Below are 17,341 nucleotides of genomic sequence, written 5' to 3'. Positions count from 1 at the left end.
ATGAATCTGCGTATTTCAAACTACTGCCTCTAGGCAGTGGATTATAAAATCAAAAGAAACCAAACCCATGATTTTGCTGAAAAATGAGGTGAATCGAAGTCGTTGTTTTCTGCAAGAAATGATACCTCGCCAATATTATAATTAGTGAAAGATTTGGATCCAAACGTCGATATATATCTTATCGTAAAATGAATAAATTGATTTTCGCCGCGGACAGCAATTGCAAAATTTGACTTACATTTTCTTGCTTTTGGCATCATGATAATTCTTTTTGGATCGGACTACGTACTAACCTAATCTAGACAATGATCACTAGCTTAATTAAAAAATTAAAATGTTTCATTAGCCTGAAATTATAAATATTAAGCGAAAACAAAAAACACTAGGGTGTGTTTATTCTTCTTCTTTTTATTTTTACTTTCTATATATAAAACTGCTACTTTCTTTTTTGTAAATGGTGGGGGTATGAATACTACTTTTCCCCAGTTTTTATAGGCTTGTTGGGAAGGAATGAGAAATGGTTTGGTTGACTATCTTGTGGTTTATTTGGATGGCGAGAACATGAGCATTTGATAAAGAGACCCCGTGCCACCTAAATTAATGTATTGCACTACATATGAAAAATGTTACCAACTCATTCTTTAATAAACTCGACCTTGTAAAGACAGAGAGGATCATATAGAGATAATAAGAGAAAATGTTTAGCTACGATAGTTGTTTTAAAATATCAAAAAGAGAGAGAAAGGAAATGTGTAGGATAATTGTTTGTTTCAAAAAATAAAAATAAAAATAAAAAATATATATATATATATATATATATATATATATATGAGATCAATTTATTTTAAGAATAAATTTATCTTGATTTATTTTGTTCAACAACTAATATAATAATTTAACTGTTAAAATTAAATTTTTTAATGTATAGATTAAATTTATAATTTTTTTAAAAAATTTAAAAATTATTTAAAACTTCATTTTATTAATTAAAATTGATGGATAATCATAAAAATATTTTATACGTTGATTTGAATTAATTAAATAAAGTATTAAATAATTTTTAATTTTTTCTTTTAAAAATTTATAAAGTCGATCTATATATTGAAAACTTTAAATCTAATAATTGAATCATTGAAATTTAACACAGAGCATAAATTATTATACAAAATATATATATATATATATATATATATATATATATATATATATATATATATATATATAATATAAAAGGATGAGAGAGAAACAAAATATGTAAATAACAAGACAGAGTGCAAGTAGCAACTTTTGAAGGATTCAAAATTTAAGAAACTAGTTTCGATATATAATTGGAACAAATTCAAATTATACTTTAAGTTATCTAAACCTAACATTGTCGTATCTTCTTAATTTTTTTCAAAAACAATTATGTACTAATATAATATAACTGTTTGATTTAATGAATAATGTTTTGTCTGATATAAGATTTTATAGTTATATTAATATTATTTATTATAAAATATATTTTTATTGTATATTTTTAATCCATAATTTATTTATAAAATTAAAACTATAATTTTGTCTCTTGTTGTTAAACCTTAATCAATCAAATTGGATTTAGGTTAGAACATATTGACATTCACAAAATTTTAGATAAGATAAGTATACACTAACATTATCTCGATCTGTTTGATAAACAATTATATTTTTACAATTTATTTTTAAACTTAAGATACAAAAGTAAAGTCTTAAGTTTAAATATTGTAAATAAAAAAATATAATTATAAAATACTAATAAAAAACAATCAAATTCTTCTATAGATATTAGTTATTAGTAAAATAAATAAATATTTTACATAATAACAAAAGACTAAAAGCATATTAATATAATTATAAATAAAATAAAAAATAATATTGTATGGTAGAAAATAGTTTTAATTATTTTATTTTTATTATTTAAAAAAATTTGTTAAAATTTAAAAACAAACACAGTATAAATAAAAGGATAAATTTGTTGTTCCTTGAAAAGATGAATGGTCATTTATTTCATACATTTCTGAACAGAACAGAGAAATAAGACTAATAAATAATAATGCTACAATTGCATTGGTCATTCACCTGACTCTAGTCTTGCGTGTAATGCACATCTTCCAACTCATCCACGTGTGACTTGAGTGTAATTCACATCTTCATCATCCTCATAGCAACAGCCACCAAATATTTAAATTTCTCTCTTGTTTTGTGGATGATGAACATATCAATTAAATGCAACTCACAAAAGGATCATCTGAATTAATTGCCTCAGACTCAGAGGAAGCTGTTTCATTTTTTTTTTCTCCCATGATTTCCTGCGATTTCATAAAAGAACATGATACCTTAGTTGACTGTGTTTTATTTATTAAAAAAAATCCTAATCAATTGTGGATAATATAATTTTCAGAATTCAAATCTAAAATGGGAGGCAAAAAGAAATTAATTAGATAAAAAAAGTAAGGCAAGTAATTTTTTAACAAATTTAAGCATGCTTCTGAAAATAATACAAATACTGACGTGTTTAATATGATCAATTAAATTAATTGTGTTTTTTAAATTTTTGTGAAGTGTTTAAATAGTTCTAATATACAAAGATCGAGTGCATGATTGGATTGTATTATATCTTCCTGGAATCAGCGGCTCAAAAGCAGTGCTATCAAAAATAGCTGGCATTGACACGGATCGATCGAACCAGTCCAATTACAAACTGGTAATATATTCGATTTGGGTCGAGTGTTGGATTAAAGATGTTATCAACATTTTGTTTAACACATTACTTTTTTCATCAATCCAGAATCAGAGACTAATTTGTTTGGGTGTTGAAATTTATTTAAAGAATTAATATTTCAAAAAGGCGTGCGACTCAATGGTCTTTCTAATAAATTAGATACTTAATCAGTTAAATTATCTTAATGAATTAATGACTTATCTCGATAAATTACCCTTTCTTTTCATAGAAAATCTTAATAACCGGTAATATATAATAATTGACTACATTAATAATTTTTTTTGATGCATGTGTTTTTTTTATACAGTGTACATTAATAATAATATATATTAATAATAATATATATGAATAGTAATAACAATAATTAATTATTGTTAATAATAATATCATGATAATAATATAACTAGGAGTTATATGTTTTTTATTCATTGATATAACAACCAAACTAAAGTTCAAATATAAAATATTATACATTTTATTTCAACTCTTATCATTAAATTGATCTAAATGATTCAATAATAATTATCTTAATAACAATATCAATCACAATAACATGAGTTCGTTATGGTTGAGACAAATTCAAAGGATTAGGGACTTTAAATCCCCCTCTCTCTTCCTATATTATTTTAAAAATATTTTATATTAATATTATTTTTAAGATGATAATGAGACGATATATGATAAATATAAGTTTCAATATTATTATCATTCTTTTTTATTTTATATTCATCTCTATTTTTTTATATTTGATGAATATAAAATTTGTATTTCATGTAAAAAATACTTGTCATTATCCTGTAGTCACATAAAATTAATTAAATATTTTATAGAAAAAATATATTAAAAAAAATTAGGAAGCCATTGTGGCAACCTCCAGGCATGGCACCAACACCAACCCCTGGCTTTGGAGAGTCCATGGGACCATGACCAGTGATGAGACCAAAACCCCACTAGGCCAACCACGAACCACCATGCGGGCGCGACTCATTACCTAACCGATGAAAGAGAGATAGTCTGGTCGTGAGAAAGCTGCAAGTGAGCTTAGTCATCAAGAAGTCTCGCTAGGTTCTGAATGTTTCCTGGTCGCCCATGATTCCTTAAGCATGTAAGTGTAATTGTATAATATGGGAACTAAAACTGTAAATGGTTTTATGGGAACTAAAGCGTAAATGGTTTAAAAATACAAAAATTTAAAATGGGTTTATATTTGGAACAATTTAATGTATTTATATCCAAACAAATTAGATATTTTTTTATTAAAGTCTGGACAGATACCAACACTATCTATTAATATGAGTTTATTGTCATTCTTATCAACTATTTCTATACATAACATTCAATTACCTAATTCAGTGAAATAATTAATTTAATTGATAATAATAAAATTTTCATATTTATATATTTTATTTTTCTAAAATTATACTTATACTATTATCTTTCCTAATTAATATTCATATCTTCTAATCAATTAATACTCATCTTTATATTTTTTTTCTAATTAATACTCATCTTTATCATAATTAATCAGAGTACTTGCTTTTTAAAAAAAGGATACACTAAGTAAAGATGTTTCAAATTTCAGTTAAAAACTTGTATTTTACTTGCAATGTATATACCGAATTTTTATTATATTTAATTAATTTTTATAACAAATAAATAGTTTAGATAATAAATTATATTTAAAATCTGTCACAAATAAATTTTTAAACATATAAATTATATTTAAAATTTGTGAAAAAATAAAAATTACATTTTTATAATTAAAACATAAATATAAAAAATAAAATAGAAATTGTTGCCTGTTGGGTGCTGATTCTACTGAAGTTCACTATATTTTTATTTTTTTATAAATAATTTGAATTATTGGATCTGAGCACGTGTATGGTGTATGAATCGTTTTGAAAACGCAAGACTAGGCGCAGTCAAGTATTGCGGAAAGAAAAGGCTAACAATAATAAAATAAAGAATGTACATTCTTTCATATATTTGTGCAACTAATAAGCTTTAGACAATATTATCCCATTGTCATGTCCAGGTTGTTCAAGAATGAATTACATTAAACTATATGGCACGTGAATCATAATCAATTTCTCTACTAGTTTTCTAGATCTCTTGCTTCCTTTTAACGGTAATGTAACATTTAACATTATTGGTATAATATTTATATAACTAATTTTATAACATTATATTTATAATACATAAATATTTTTAAATATATAAATTATATTATAATTAAATATTGTAATAAATAAATATTTTTAATGACATTATTATATTTCACTACGGTTAATATATAATATTTTTCATAGAGTAACAAGACTATCAATCTAGTTTATAGATTGGAAGCTTTCTGATATACAAGATCCTTATAAAAGATGAGTGTAGAATATATTTGCGTCTATGTAGAATATTAATTAATATTAAATTAACTTAAAAAATTATTGATAATATTTATAAAAATTAAATTAAAAATAAAATATAAATTAAAAGAGATGAGAGGTCGACAAAATTAATATATCTTTTAGTATTTAAATTATATTCAAATAAATTCATGAATTACAAGTATTACATTAAGATTATGGGTTAAATGAGTTTTTAGTCCCTCAACATTTTAAGAATTCAATTTTTAGTTGTTTTTAAAATTTTTGTCAATTTGTAGTCTTTTTTTTAGTTTTCTTTCACAAAAATTAGTTCATGAAGTTTACTTTTATTTGTTAAGTGATGATGTGTGTTAATAAATTATAGTTGACTCAACTATTGTCACATAACTGTTTAACTGCTTAATAAATGTCAAATGATATGATGCGTGTAATTTTATTATTTGTTCACGGTTATACGGTGAAGATTTATTCAAATAACGTCTTTTATTTTCAAAAATTAATGTCTAACTATGGGCGAATAAAAAAAATGCATATATCATGTATTCACAATTTTTAGTAGGTAACCACGATATTAATAGTTGAATCAGTTACAATTTATTAACATACATTATCAATTAATAGAAGAGACTTAACCTTAAGGACTAATTTACATAAACAAAAATAATAATAAATTAAAAATTAACAAAAAAATTAAAAAGTTGAAATACTAAAAACTTATTTAATCCAAATATTATATTACGTGCCATGACAACCCATACATAAGACGGTCTAGATCATTGCTTTAGACTTAAAAATAATTGTTATTTAGTATTAATATTTATATTACTTAATTTTCTTGTTAGTTGGTTTAGTGTAACCGTGACTAATTAATGTGTTTTTTTTTTACCCGTGAATGGGATGTTTGATGAAAAATTAAAATTAGCAGGTGAATTGGATTGAGATTTTATAAAAAAAATTTACTACAAAAGGATTTTGTAGGTTTTAAAAGATATTGTAGAAACTCAATGATTTAAATTTTTTCAAAAAACTTTGTAAGGATGTAATTACTTTTAAGATTTTTTTAATCAAGATTTTGTAATATAAATTTTAATCGATTCGTATCTTAAGAATTTATAAGATTTGAAAGGGTTTTATTAGATTTTAAGAGATAATATAAATTTTTAAAAAACAATACAATTTCTCTATAGAAATGACAAAGTTTAAATAAACAAAATAACATCAATAAGTTTTTCAATCTTTTAATAAACAATTAATTTTAATTTTGTGTTCTCTTAAGTAACATTTGTCTCTACATACAACTTTCTATACATTTATATTTTCTTATTTATACTATTGAATTTGAATAATATGTTCAAATTTATGATATTCATTAACTAGTCGAATTTTAAAAATATATTTTTAATATATGGTTAAAATTTTAATATTTAAATATTAAATTTTATTAAAAATAAGCATTTATTAAATTTTAATAATTAATTTTCTTTACAATATATAATATCTAATAATTAAAAAAATAATTTTAAATTTTTAATAATTTAAAAAAAATATTGATAAATTATAATTGTAACAACTATTTAAACCTATACAAGGAACAAATCATACAAATATTTACAAAAAAAAAAAAAAATAAATAAAGTCTTTCAACTTAAGGTCTATCATGAACAACTCAAAAGACTGATTTTGAAATTTGAGAACAAAGTCCAATATCAGGTAGTTCAATAAATATTAGTAATTTTTAAATATTTTTATTAAATAAAATATAAAAATACAAAACATTTTAACTTACTAGTAAATTTTAAAAATTTTAATTTTAATTAATAATTATCACTATATTTTATGTTTTCAAATACAACTCGCATTTTAGAGTAATATATTATTTTCTTTTACTGCATCAATTGCTAATAAATTTGTCATAAACAAGAAAATGAATGTCAAATTCTTCTATGGGCGCGAAATCAATTGTTTATACGATAAGATCGAGCGTGGATGCGATCTATAATGTTGGCAATATATTATTTCGTGTACAAGGACTTCACCTCGATTTTCAGCAAAATCATGTGTTTCCGGTCTAAATTATATTAACATTATTCATCTCATTACACAAATCGAAAAATAATAAAGAAAAATATCAATTTATTAATAAATTTTTCGCCTCGTGGGTCATTATTAAACAGAGAAAGTGTTTTTTTTTTTTTTTTAATTTACGGCCAGGGTATCCAAAGGATTTTTCTGATATTAATTTTGCTTAGAGATTAATTTTTCTGACAGAATTGTAATCGTAATTGGCTCAAAGGATTTTTCTGAGGATCAAACATAGATTTTTTCGTATAATAAATTATTTTTACAACATATAAGTGCAAGGCAACGTGTAATAACTATTTTAAATTATTTTATAAAAAAATAATAAATAAACCAGGGAAACTATTTAACTGAATTTTTAATGATAATTTCATAATGAATACCAATTTAATTTGGAGTTAGCGACATAATAATAGCAGCTGCGTCTTAAATCTTGTTAAATATTTTATAACGGGATGAGTATATAAAAATTCTTATGAAACCAATTTGACTCAGAAAACAATGCCCGAAGGAATATGCGAATCACTAGAAGTTAGTTTAATTTACAATGTTTCTAATTACTTTAAAATATACTACATATAATTTTCACTAATTAATTAACATACATTGTTATAATTTTTCAGAAACACTTACTGTTGCCATTTTCTTCAAATTGTTTAAAGACAATACACGAGTGCTTTAGTCCCAAAAATATTTATACAAAAACAAATACATATACAGTTAACGTCAACAACCAAAACATGGTGTAACTAAAATTATTGACGTGTGATCTCAATGGAGTGAACACGAGAAGTTGTTTATGATAAAATAGATTTAAAAAATAGGGATAGAGAGGGAGGAAGCGTGTATTTAAGGGGTTAAGGGAGAGGTTCCATTCCACAAAGCAAGCAAGCTAGGGCTTGAGCTAGCTTAGTCCCCATCATGGCTTCCAGCATGAAACTTATGCTTTTCTCTGCTCTCATTCTCCTCTCCTTCCAAGCAGTATTCTCCGTAACCCCGCTGCAATTTCAACATCCACTAGACCCTTTAACCAAAGAAGAGATAAGTCTTGTCCAAACCATAGTCCAAAAGAAGTACCCCACCTCAAGCAACAGGTTGAGTTTCCACTATATTGGCCTTGATGAACCCGAAAAGAATGACATCCTCCAATGGGAATCCATCAAACCACGCATCATAACAGTCCCTCGCAAGGCCTTGGCCATTACTATCATCAATAGCATAACCCACGAGATCGTAATTGATCTTAAAGCAAGGCGCATTGTCTCTGACAATATTCACAACGGGAATGGGTTTCCTACCCTATCCGTTGATGAACAAGCCGTTGCCATAGAGCTGCCACTGAAATACGGTCCATTCCTTGAGTCGGTGAAGAAGAGAGGCTTGAACCTCTCAGAGGTGGTGTGCTCCACTTTCACCATGGGGTGGTTTGGAGAAACCACAAACAGAAGGACCGTGAGGGTGGAATGCTTCATGAAGGAAAGCAGTCCCAATATCTGGGTGAGACCTATCAGTGGACTTACAATAGTGGTTGATCTTGAGCTCATGAAGATCATTGAGTATCACGACAGTGGCATCATACCAGTACCAACAGCCGATAATACTGAATACCGCCTTTCACATCAGAAGCCACCATTCGGCCCAAAACAACACAGCCTAGCTACCCATCAGCCACAGGGTCCTGGCTTCACAATCAGCGGCCACAGTGTTAGGTAATCCTATTTCTTTTTTATTTGTTATTGCATGATATGATATGATATATATTGGTGGCCATGCATGGTTTAAAATTTTATATCTATATCTATATATATATAGCTGGGCCAACTGGAAGTTCCACATCGGATTTGATGCACGTGCCGGAATCGTAATATCACTGGCATCCATCTATGATTTGGAGAAGCACAAGTCTCGTCGTGTGTTGTACAAAGGGTACATTTCAGAGCTGTTTGTGCCGTACCAAGACCCAACTGATGATTTCTACTATAAGACTTTCTTTGATGCTGGAGAGTTTGGCTTTGGTCTCTCCACCGTCTCATTGGTGCCCAACCGCGATTGCCCATCCAATGCTCAATTCCTTGACACATACGTTCACAACGCTGATGGTTCTCCATTACTCATTAAGAACGCCATCTGTGTCTTTGAACAATATGGCAATATCATGTGGCGTCACACCGAAACTGGCATTCCAAACGAATCGGTAAATCTATATATACAAATTAATCCTTACTACACATATATACTCAAGTAATCTAGCATCCTTATTCCATGTGTTGCTTTTAATTTTTCCAGTTCGCCGAAACTAGAACGGAAGTCAACTTAGTCGTAAGAACCGTTGTTACCGTCGGCAACTACGATAACATCATAGATTGGGAGTTTAAAGCAAGTGGTTCAATCAAACCCGCGGTAAGTAAATAGTTTAATATGTTGTTTGGATAACAATTTTAATCTATTTAATTAAACCCATAGTATTAGTATAGTACAAATTATCAATTTTATTATAACATAAAACCTTATCGAGATGTAATTATCTTTTTTTTTATTTTTATTGTTTTGATTCCTTACGTAATCTTATTTTATTCAAAAATGGTCCACCAAGAAATCCATTAATTGTTATTTAGGTAGTTGTGTACAAAATAATTATGCATAATTAAGGAGTATAATATTTTATTTTTTTGACCGTCAGAAAGTATGGACACCACGTGGTTCAGTTCGAAACCAGATGCATGCTGTTTGAGTTTGAACCGCGCGAGCATGCGTGAATGTTTACCGAAGTCGATGTACCAAAACTAAAATATTTGTTTATTTATTATTGTTTTAAAAATTATATAAGAAATAGTTAATTAATTAATTTATTTAAGTCATAGAAATTTTATAACTCCAAGTGCTAATGTTTGAACCTGTACGTATAACGTATACATACAGATTGCACTCTCGGGTATATTGGAAATCAAGGGAGTGGATATTAAGCACAAGAATGAGATAAAGAGCGATCAACATGGTACCTTGGTGTCCGCAAACAGCATTGGTGTTTACCACGACCACTTCTACATATACCATCTTGACCTTGACATTGACGGCGTATCCAACTCTTTTGAGAAGACAAGTTTGAAGACAGTAAGAGTGACAGATGGAAGTTCAAAGAGAAAGAGTTATTGGACAACCGAGACTGCAACTGCTAAGACTGAAAACGATGCAAAGATAATAATTGGGACCAGCCCGGGAGAGCTTTCAGTGGTGAATCCAAACAAGAAAACCGCAGTTGGAAATGATGTGGGATACCGTTTGATTCCAGCAATCCCAGCTCATCCTCTTCTAACGGACGATGATTGGCCACAAATACGTGGCGCTTTTACCGACTTTAATGTGTGGGTCACTCCATACAATAGGACCGAGAAGTGGGCTGGTGGACTCTACGTTGACCACAGCCATGGAGATGATACTTTAGCTGTTTGGACAAAAAAGTATGCATCACACGTTTCTCTCTCTCTCTCTGGATTTCTAGTTCATTTTTTTAACTTCTAAATTGACTCTTCATACGATATGGTTGATCTCAACAACTTGCACTATTTTTATATTTGCAGGAATAGAGACATTGAGAACAAGGACATTGTGCTGTGGCACGTTGTGGGAATTCATCATGTTCCAGCCCAAGAAGACTTCCCCATAATGCCATTGTTGAGCACTGCATTCGAGCTCAGACCAACCAATTTCTTCGAGAGGAATCCAGTTCTTAAGACCCTTTCCCCCAGGGATGTTCAATGGCCTGGTTGCCCTAAGTAAAACTATCCATTTGCACCACCGTCAAACCAGCAGTGTTACATTTCATCATTGAACAATGTGATATGTTGTCTGTTTGTTGCATTTCCGAGAATAATTAAAGATTTGATATGTATTATTGCCAGCAATAATTTATTATCAGTTTGAATGAAAAATTTACTTACAGCTGCTTATTTCTCAACCTTGTCCTCACCCTTGTTCCTTAAATTCATACACTTAAATTCTCATACTTATTGATAGAGTGACATTTTTATTTTTATTGTATTCTTAAGAGATATGTTAATGAGAAAATGTTGAAATATAATAGAATATTATAAAGACCTTAATATATAAAAGTAGACACAAAAAGATATATATATATATATATATATATATATATATATATATATATATATATATATATATATTGCAAAATTATGGAACCATTTATATTTATTTTTCATTTTTTATAAAATATTTTATATTTAAATTTATATGCCATAAAAATTACTACAAATAAACGTCTTCATCTTTGTAATATATTTGTTGTCTTCCTACATATAATCTTTTTACTTGATAAAAATAATTCTTACTCAGATTTTATTTATTTATTTCTTATTCAAATTATTAGTTTAAGACGAAGTCATAAAAGACCCGTGCAAAATGAAAAAAAAAAAATATATACATATCATTATTGCTTTGGAATTTGGATTGATAAGCTGTTAGAGAAGTATGAGGATTATGACCGGAGGATAATACGAACTTAAATAATTTAGGAGCATTTGGAAGAAAAAGAAATTATGAGGTCATAATAAATATGATCTTATTTCAAGAGAGCTTATTATTTTATCCTTCGAAAGACATAAAAACAAAGCAAACAAGATACATACAAAAAGAAACTATACATCCCGCACAAAAGTTGTGCCTGCCGCATCAGCCAACAGATCTATCTTTGGTCATGAACTGCTCCCCGTTTAGGTAAGATTCTGATCTTAATAATAATGTGTTTAAATGGAATAATTTATTTATTTTTAAATTTTTAAATTTTTTAAAAGTAAAATATCTTGTTTAAATAAAAAATTTAATATAATATTTGTAAATTTTTTTGAAATAAAAGAATTTTAAATTTTTTCAAAAATATAAGAATTTCAAAATTTTCAATTTTTTTTCTTATTTCGCTTATATATTTTATTTTATCTTCTCTTTTTTTTATGTTTTTAATTATTAAATATTTAAAAATATTTTTAAAAATTAACTAATAATAATTAAGACGATAATCATGACTAACAAGGACAAACACGTGATTAAGGCGTAACAAGCCGATTAGCACTATATTACCTAATTTGGTAAGTGTCAGAAGAGGCCCACAACGCTTAGGATCCATCACAAGCAGTATATATAGGTCAGGTAAAATGAGGTATGTTACTGTTCATTTATTACCATCGAGAATCGTGTTTGTCCTGACTTGAACGTCGAAGTGCCTTTTACAGGTACCTCTCCCCTCTGAAGTATCTGCCTGAAGCTTTCATTCGACCTTCCAGTTACTAGAAGATTACGAGTGTACCGGTACAGAACTATTTAAAATCTAAAATTTTTAGATAATTTAATAAATTTAAAAAGGTTTTAAATTTAGGATTTAGAGTTTTAAGGTTTAGGGTTTAATAAATTTTTTTTATATTACAATCATCTTCCGGTAAAAAGATTTAAATTTTTTTTAATTATTCTAGTAATTTAAAAATTTTGTAGTTATCTATAAAATTTTGTAGTGACAATAAAATACAACTATGAACTCATTTAATTTGATAGGTTGACTAACAAAAATCAGTGGCACAAAAGCTGAGTTGTTTTTTGTGGGTGTAAATATGTAGCACAACCATTTTTTGAAATTTAAGAGTGCATTACCAAACTAAACAAAATAAAAGACTGCTATCATTAAACAAATAAACAAGGAAAAAATAAAATTATTTAATCTAAACACAAGCCATAAGTATCAATTTCCGATTTAACTGATTAGCACTATGCAAAATTCCCAATGAAGGCAATATGCTAGCCATTCTAAACCTCAGCAGGAATTAGTCACATGACACGCAATGAAAATCCTTTCAGACCTTTATAGAGATATTACTTCTCTCAAAAACTTCCAAGGTTATACAAAGCCGTTTCCCTTATTATGTTAAATATTTTATATTTTTATTTCATATTTCATTAGCATCCACGAAATGTATATAGGTAGAATGAAGTTAGCAAACTTATCCAAAATGGGGTAAAACATAAACTATATTGATGTTACCTCACCCCCAAGCAACCGGATAACAGATCCCCCACTGCATGAACCTACGTTGCAACATTCTTCTAGTTAGGAAGAATGTGGTAAGTCATAATTGAATGCTACAACGCAAGAGTCAAGAGTGAATCACTTACGCGTTCTCATTGTTATCCTCTTTACTAAAGAGGAGGTTCTCAATTACAGGGTGGAATTGAGAGAGCCTGTTTTCTTTCTGTGTAAGGGAAATATATAGATTGATCAGCTCTTGGCGCGGCTATGTTGAACTTAGGATCAAACACGTTTATTCTTGACACAACCCTGGGAGGGTAAATGCAGCATGAATTTCATATTGTCCCGGCCCATCTTTGTGGCAAATATTAACTTGCAAAATTCAGATTTTATTTTGGTTACTGTTTTGTTCTAATTCATGTTTGTGCAAGGCTATTAGAGCAAACCTTCTAGCAATTTCCTGGTATGTGCTGCTTATGATGAAATCAGCGGCATTCATTGTCACTGTGTCAGCCATGAATTGGCATGAGAAGTGAGATTTGGGGTCCAACTCTTTCCACTTGACATTTGAGTCTTCGTACTTTGTCTTCTCTAAAGCATGTGCTATAAGTTTCCTGGTTTTCAATCATCCTATGGAATTAGTACATGCGGCAAAGAAGACACAAAAATTGTTGAAAGGAAACTTAAAGTTATAAACTTACAGCGACCTGAGTTATCCCAAGTTTTCTAGCCATAGATGCTACCAAATTTCCATCAGTGTAATTTCCAATAACAAGATCTGGCTTCCCTGCCATGAACTCCAGAATCTTGAATGTTGCATCCTATTTTTGCTTTATTTTAACGCACCAACAGTAGTAGATCAATTGGATCTGCTCAGCCAATTTTTTCATCTTTACAACTTTTGACATTTGTTTTTCACTACCACAACTAGCTACACGACATTACAGCAACATTAGCATGACATAAATATAAATAAATAATTCTTGATGGATGAAGCTAGCAAAAAGTCCAACTGGTTGCCAGACACATCCCATATTCTGCTTTTGCAAACCATAATATGCCTAAATCATCTAACCCGAAGAATAAAAGGCAATCTAACCAGAGGAGCCATAGATTTCAAAACCTTGTAGGCTAATTGTTGTTGAGATTCATTTAATGAATCACTTTAAAATAGAAATATAACCAATGATAAATGTTGGGAAGAAAATGTCATGTTACAACAACTAGAAAATCCTTATCCCGCTTGGTAATACAATTCACCTTTGAGAGCTTTGGGATGGGACCCAGAGATAGCATATAACAGAGTAATGCAAATGCTAGAATGTCCCAGAATGCAGTGATGATCCAAGCACTCTGCCAGCGCTAACTGAAAGGCTCTGTAGCTTTGAAGCATACCTGTAGAAGAAAAATTAGCAGTGATTGCAACCAAGATAATAAATTGGAAGATGAATGCAATATGACAGTAAATTTCCATGAGAAAACAGCATTTCACAATAATTTATATTTAAATACTGATAAGAAATTTCTACAACAAAAATGGAGAACATATCGTTAAATGGAAGCCAAACACAGTTAAACCCAGGGATATACACCCGTAAAATATTCCTTTAAATATATTCGAAAATTATAGTATCCAATATAGTCACCACTGAATTTGTACAACATTTGATCATTTTTATTTCTAGAAAGAACTGTTTTTGTGGTCTTCTTTGATCATGCATTTTCCTCTTGTTCAGTTGGTCGATAGGGAGTATGGTTAAAGCTGTTTCTGATGATGAACCCTGATTTTAACACTACCTCTTCCCTACTAATTATTGATTTTCATGTTATTAAGCCACAAAATCAATAACAAGCCTTATCCGATTAAATGGAAGGTCATTCACAAGGACCGATGCCATTGCGCTTTTCATAAAACCATTTATAGCAATTTCTTTTTAATTGTTTCTCCAGATGTTTTCTAAGGTCTTCCTCTCCCTTTTTTTTTTTAATTGTACTAATCTTCTATTCGATTAACTTTCTCACTAAAGCCTTTATTTGTCTCTTTTTACATGACCAAACCTCTATTGATCTACATGATATCTTTTCACATGAAATGAGGACTATGGATATCATTATCAAGAAATTCCTGTATATATCCAACTTATCAGAACTTCGTTTTGTCTGTCAATGCACATCCTCCCAAACACAAAAAAAAAAAAAAAAAAAAAAAAATTGAAAAAAAAAAAAATTAAAAATCAAACACATTGAAAAAGCATCATAAACAGAGCTGGCTTTGGTCATTACTCCACAAGTAGCAATCCGGCTCAGCTATTGGATTCACAGGATTTATCCATAGTATAGGATTCACATAATTGTATCCGCAAGCAGTTGGAGGTTTACAACACCCTCATTGTAATATAAGACTACTTGATTAACATCTGTTCTATTTTCCAAGAAGAAAAAAAAACAAATACAGGAGTTTATTTGCAAAGAAAGAAATTGAAGGAATCAACTTCAGAAATCACTAAGATCTGTCTAAAGAAGAGTTTGAGTAGTATGTACAATCACTTAAATTCAAACCTTATTGTCATCATTGTAAACTAAAAAAAAAAAATTCCACAATATACAGTCCAAAATATAGCAACCATAACATGACTAATATATTATAACGTGCAATAAAGACAAGCAAATGAGCTAAGTATTATTGGTTAATTAATTTAATTTGTCAAAAATTTCTTAATTTCCCTATATGTAAATCAGTTGGTAGCTTTTTAAGCTGGCATATAGACCTTTATAGGGGCATAATCATTCTTTCTATACTAGTCCATATCAATGGAATTTGGAATATAATGTTTGTTTATACTAATTACGCATTCTCAAGTCATGTTGACTTAAGACGTGGTTTTAATAAAGTTGTGGGTGATTAGATTTGGATGGACCGTAGTTACCTGTAGGTAGGACACAATTTTAGGATGGCATGCCTGTTAACCTCTAATTTGGACAGCAAATTGATCCATGTCATATGTGGTGGGCCAAGTTAAGAATAGGATAAAAAATCAGGCCCCACCCACTTCGAACATCACAGGCACTCTTCTTTAATCTTTCCCAACTCTCCTTATGCTATTGCTAGAGTAACTTCACAACTAAAACAGTCACTAAGATGGAGAAGGATATCATGTTTCACTAAACCCCAACAATCTAATTTGACCTACAAAATCTTGTTCTTAGTTGGAAACTCCAATTAAGCAATTCAAAACACATGAAGCCCAAACCTTATTCATCCTCTATATATAATGTGAATCCCTACGTAAGTTTTAATAGTTCTCAAGATTGCCATTGAAGAGTACATCCTTGAACTGTAATGTGATAACATGTGAGTCTGATTTGCATACATGAATAAAGTAAGGCAAATAATTTATGACACTAATAATCTTCATCTTGTTTGTTGAAAACCATCACTGAACCGATATTGGGAAGGAAAGAGGGATTTAGAAGAGCAAACACAACTAAATAACAGTTCAGTTTAGTCATTTATAATAATAATAGCTAACAAAGTCAGCAAATTGGTTTTCTTAACTCTCATGTCCTTAGCCTATATATTTCAAGACATAAATTAAAGGTGTGATGAGAGTTGAAGAACTGATTAGCAAGAGATGTAATCCTACGTGAGCTTAATGCAGACATCAGAATCAGCCAAACAATATCTTGTACCAACTCCCATTCTGCAGAAGGTCTCTTAATATTGGGTAGGAATTATTGACTTCTATGAAATGTCCATAGTATGCATGGATGAAAAAGATGTGAGGCACAGAAAAAACTTCTTGACGTCACGCATTTCATTTGGATTTCCTCTCTATAATTAAAAGTAAAAATTAATTTAATTAATTAATGATTAAATTAAAAGTATAATAATTTTAGTAATGAAATGTAGCATGACTTAAAAAAATTTATGACATGGTATAAATTTACCTACCAAAAACCCTTCCAATGTTGAGCAAAATAGAAATTCTCTTAACTAATTTGTAAAGAGAAGTGTTACACCGGCCGAATTATATATGCGACACTTAAATTAACGATAATACAAAAATATAACTTTCCCGGAAGATTTTTGGGATAATGACTTTCGGAGGAGGA

General features: G+C 28.9%; 1 protein-coding gene and 1 long non-coding RNA gene across 3 annotated transcripts; one reads left to right on the top strand and one right to left on the bottom strand.

The window, feature by feature from the left end:
• The first annotated feature begins 8,070 nt into the window (after positions 1-8,070).
• LOC109807288 (primary amine oxidase) lies at positions 8,071-11,155 on the top strand. The gene is made up of 5 exons (XM_029273089.2): positions 8,071-8,909; positions 9,013-9,394; positions 9,487-9,600; positions 10,120-10,658; positions 10,779-11,155. The coding sequence occupies exons 1-5, from the start codon at positions 8,122-8,124 to the stop codon at positions 10,975-10,977; spliced, it is 2,022 nt and encodes a 673-aa protein (XP_029128922.2). The 5' UTR covers positions 8,071-8,121; the 3' UTR covers positions 10,978-11,155.
• Positions 11,156-12,232: 1,077 nt separating this feature from the next.
• Positions 12,233-15,399, bottom strand: LOC145958452 (uncharacterized). 2 transcript variants are annotated; one of them, XR_014434266.1, is made up of 5 exons: positions 14,489-15,399; positions 13,930-14,159; positions 13,675-13,842; positions 13,375-13,537; positions 12,233-13,287 (listed from the first exon to the last, which is right to left on the bottom strand). It is a non-coding gene; the product is annotated as an uncharacterized LOC145958452 (long non-coding RNA). The 2 variants fall into 2 exon arrangements; XR_014434265.1 differs by having other exon boundaries at positions 13,375-13,842.
• Positions 15,400-17,341: the final 1,942 nt, after the last annotated feature.

The sequence above is a fragment of the Cajanus cajan genome, chromosome 5 (genome assembly GCF_000230855.2).
Source record: "Cajanus cajan strain Asha chromosome 5, NIPB_CcT2T_4, whole genome shotgun sequence".
Classification (NCBI taxonomy): Eukaryota; Viridiplantae; Streptophyta; class Magnoliopsida; order Fabales; family Fabaceae; genus Cajanus; species Cajanus cajan.
Note: the sequence above shows the minus strand (reverse complement) of the source record. Positions and strands in the feature narration are given on the sequence as shown.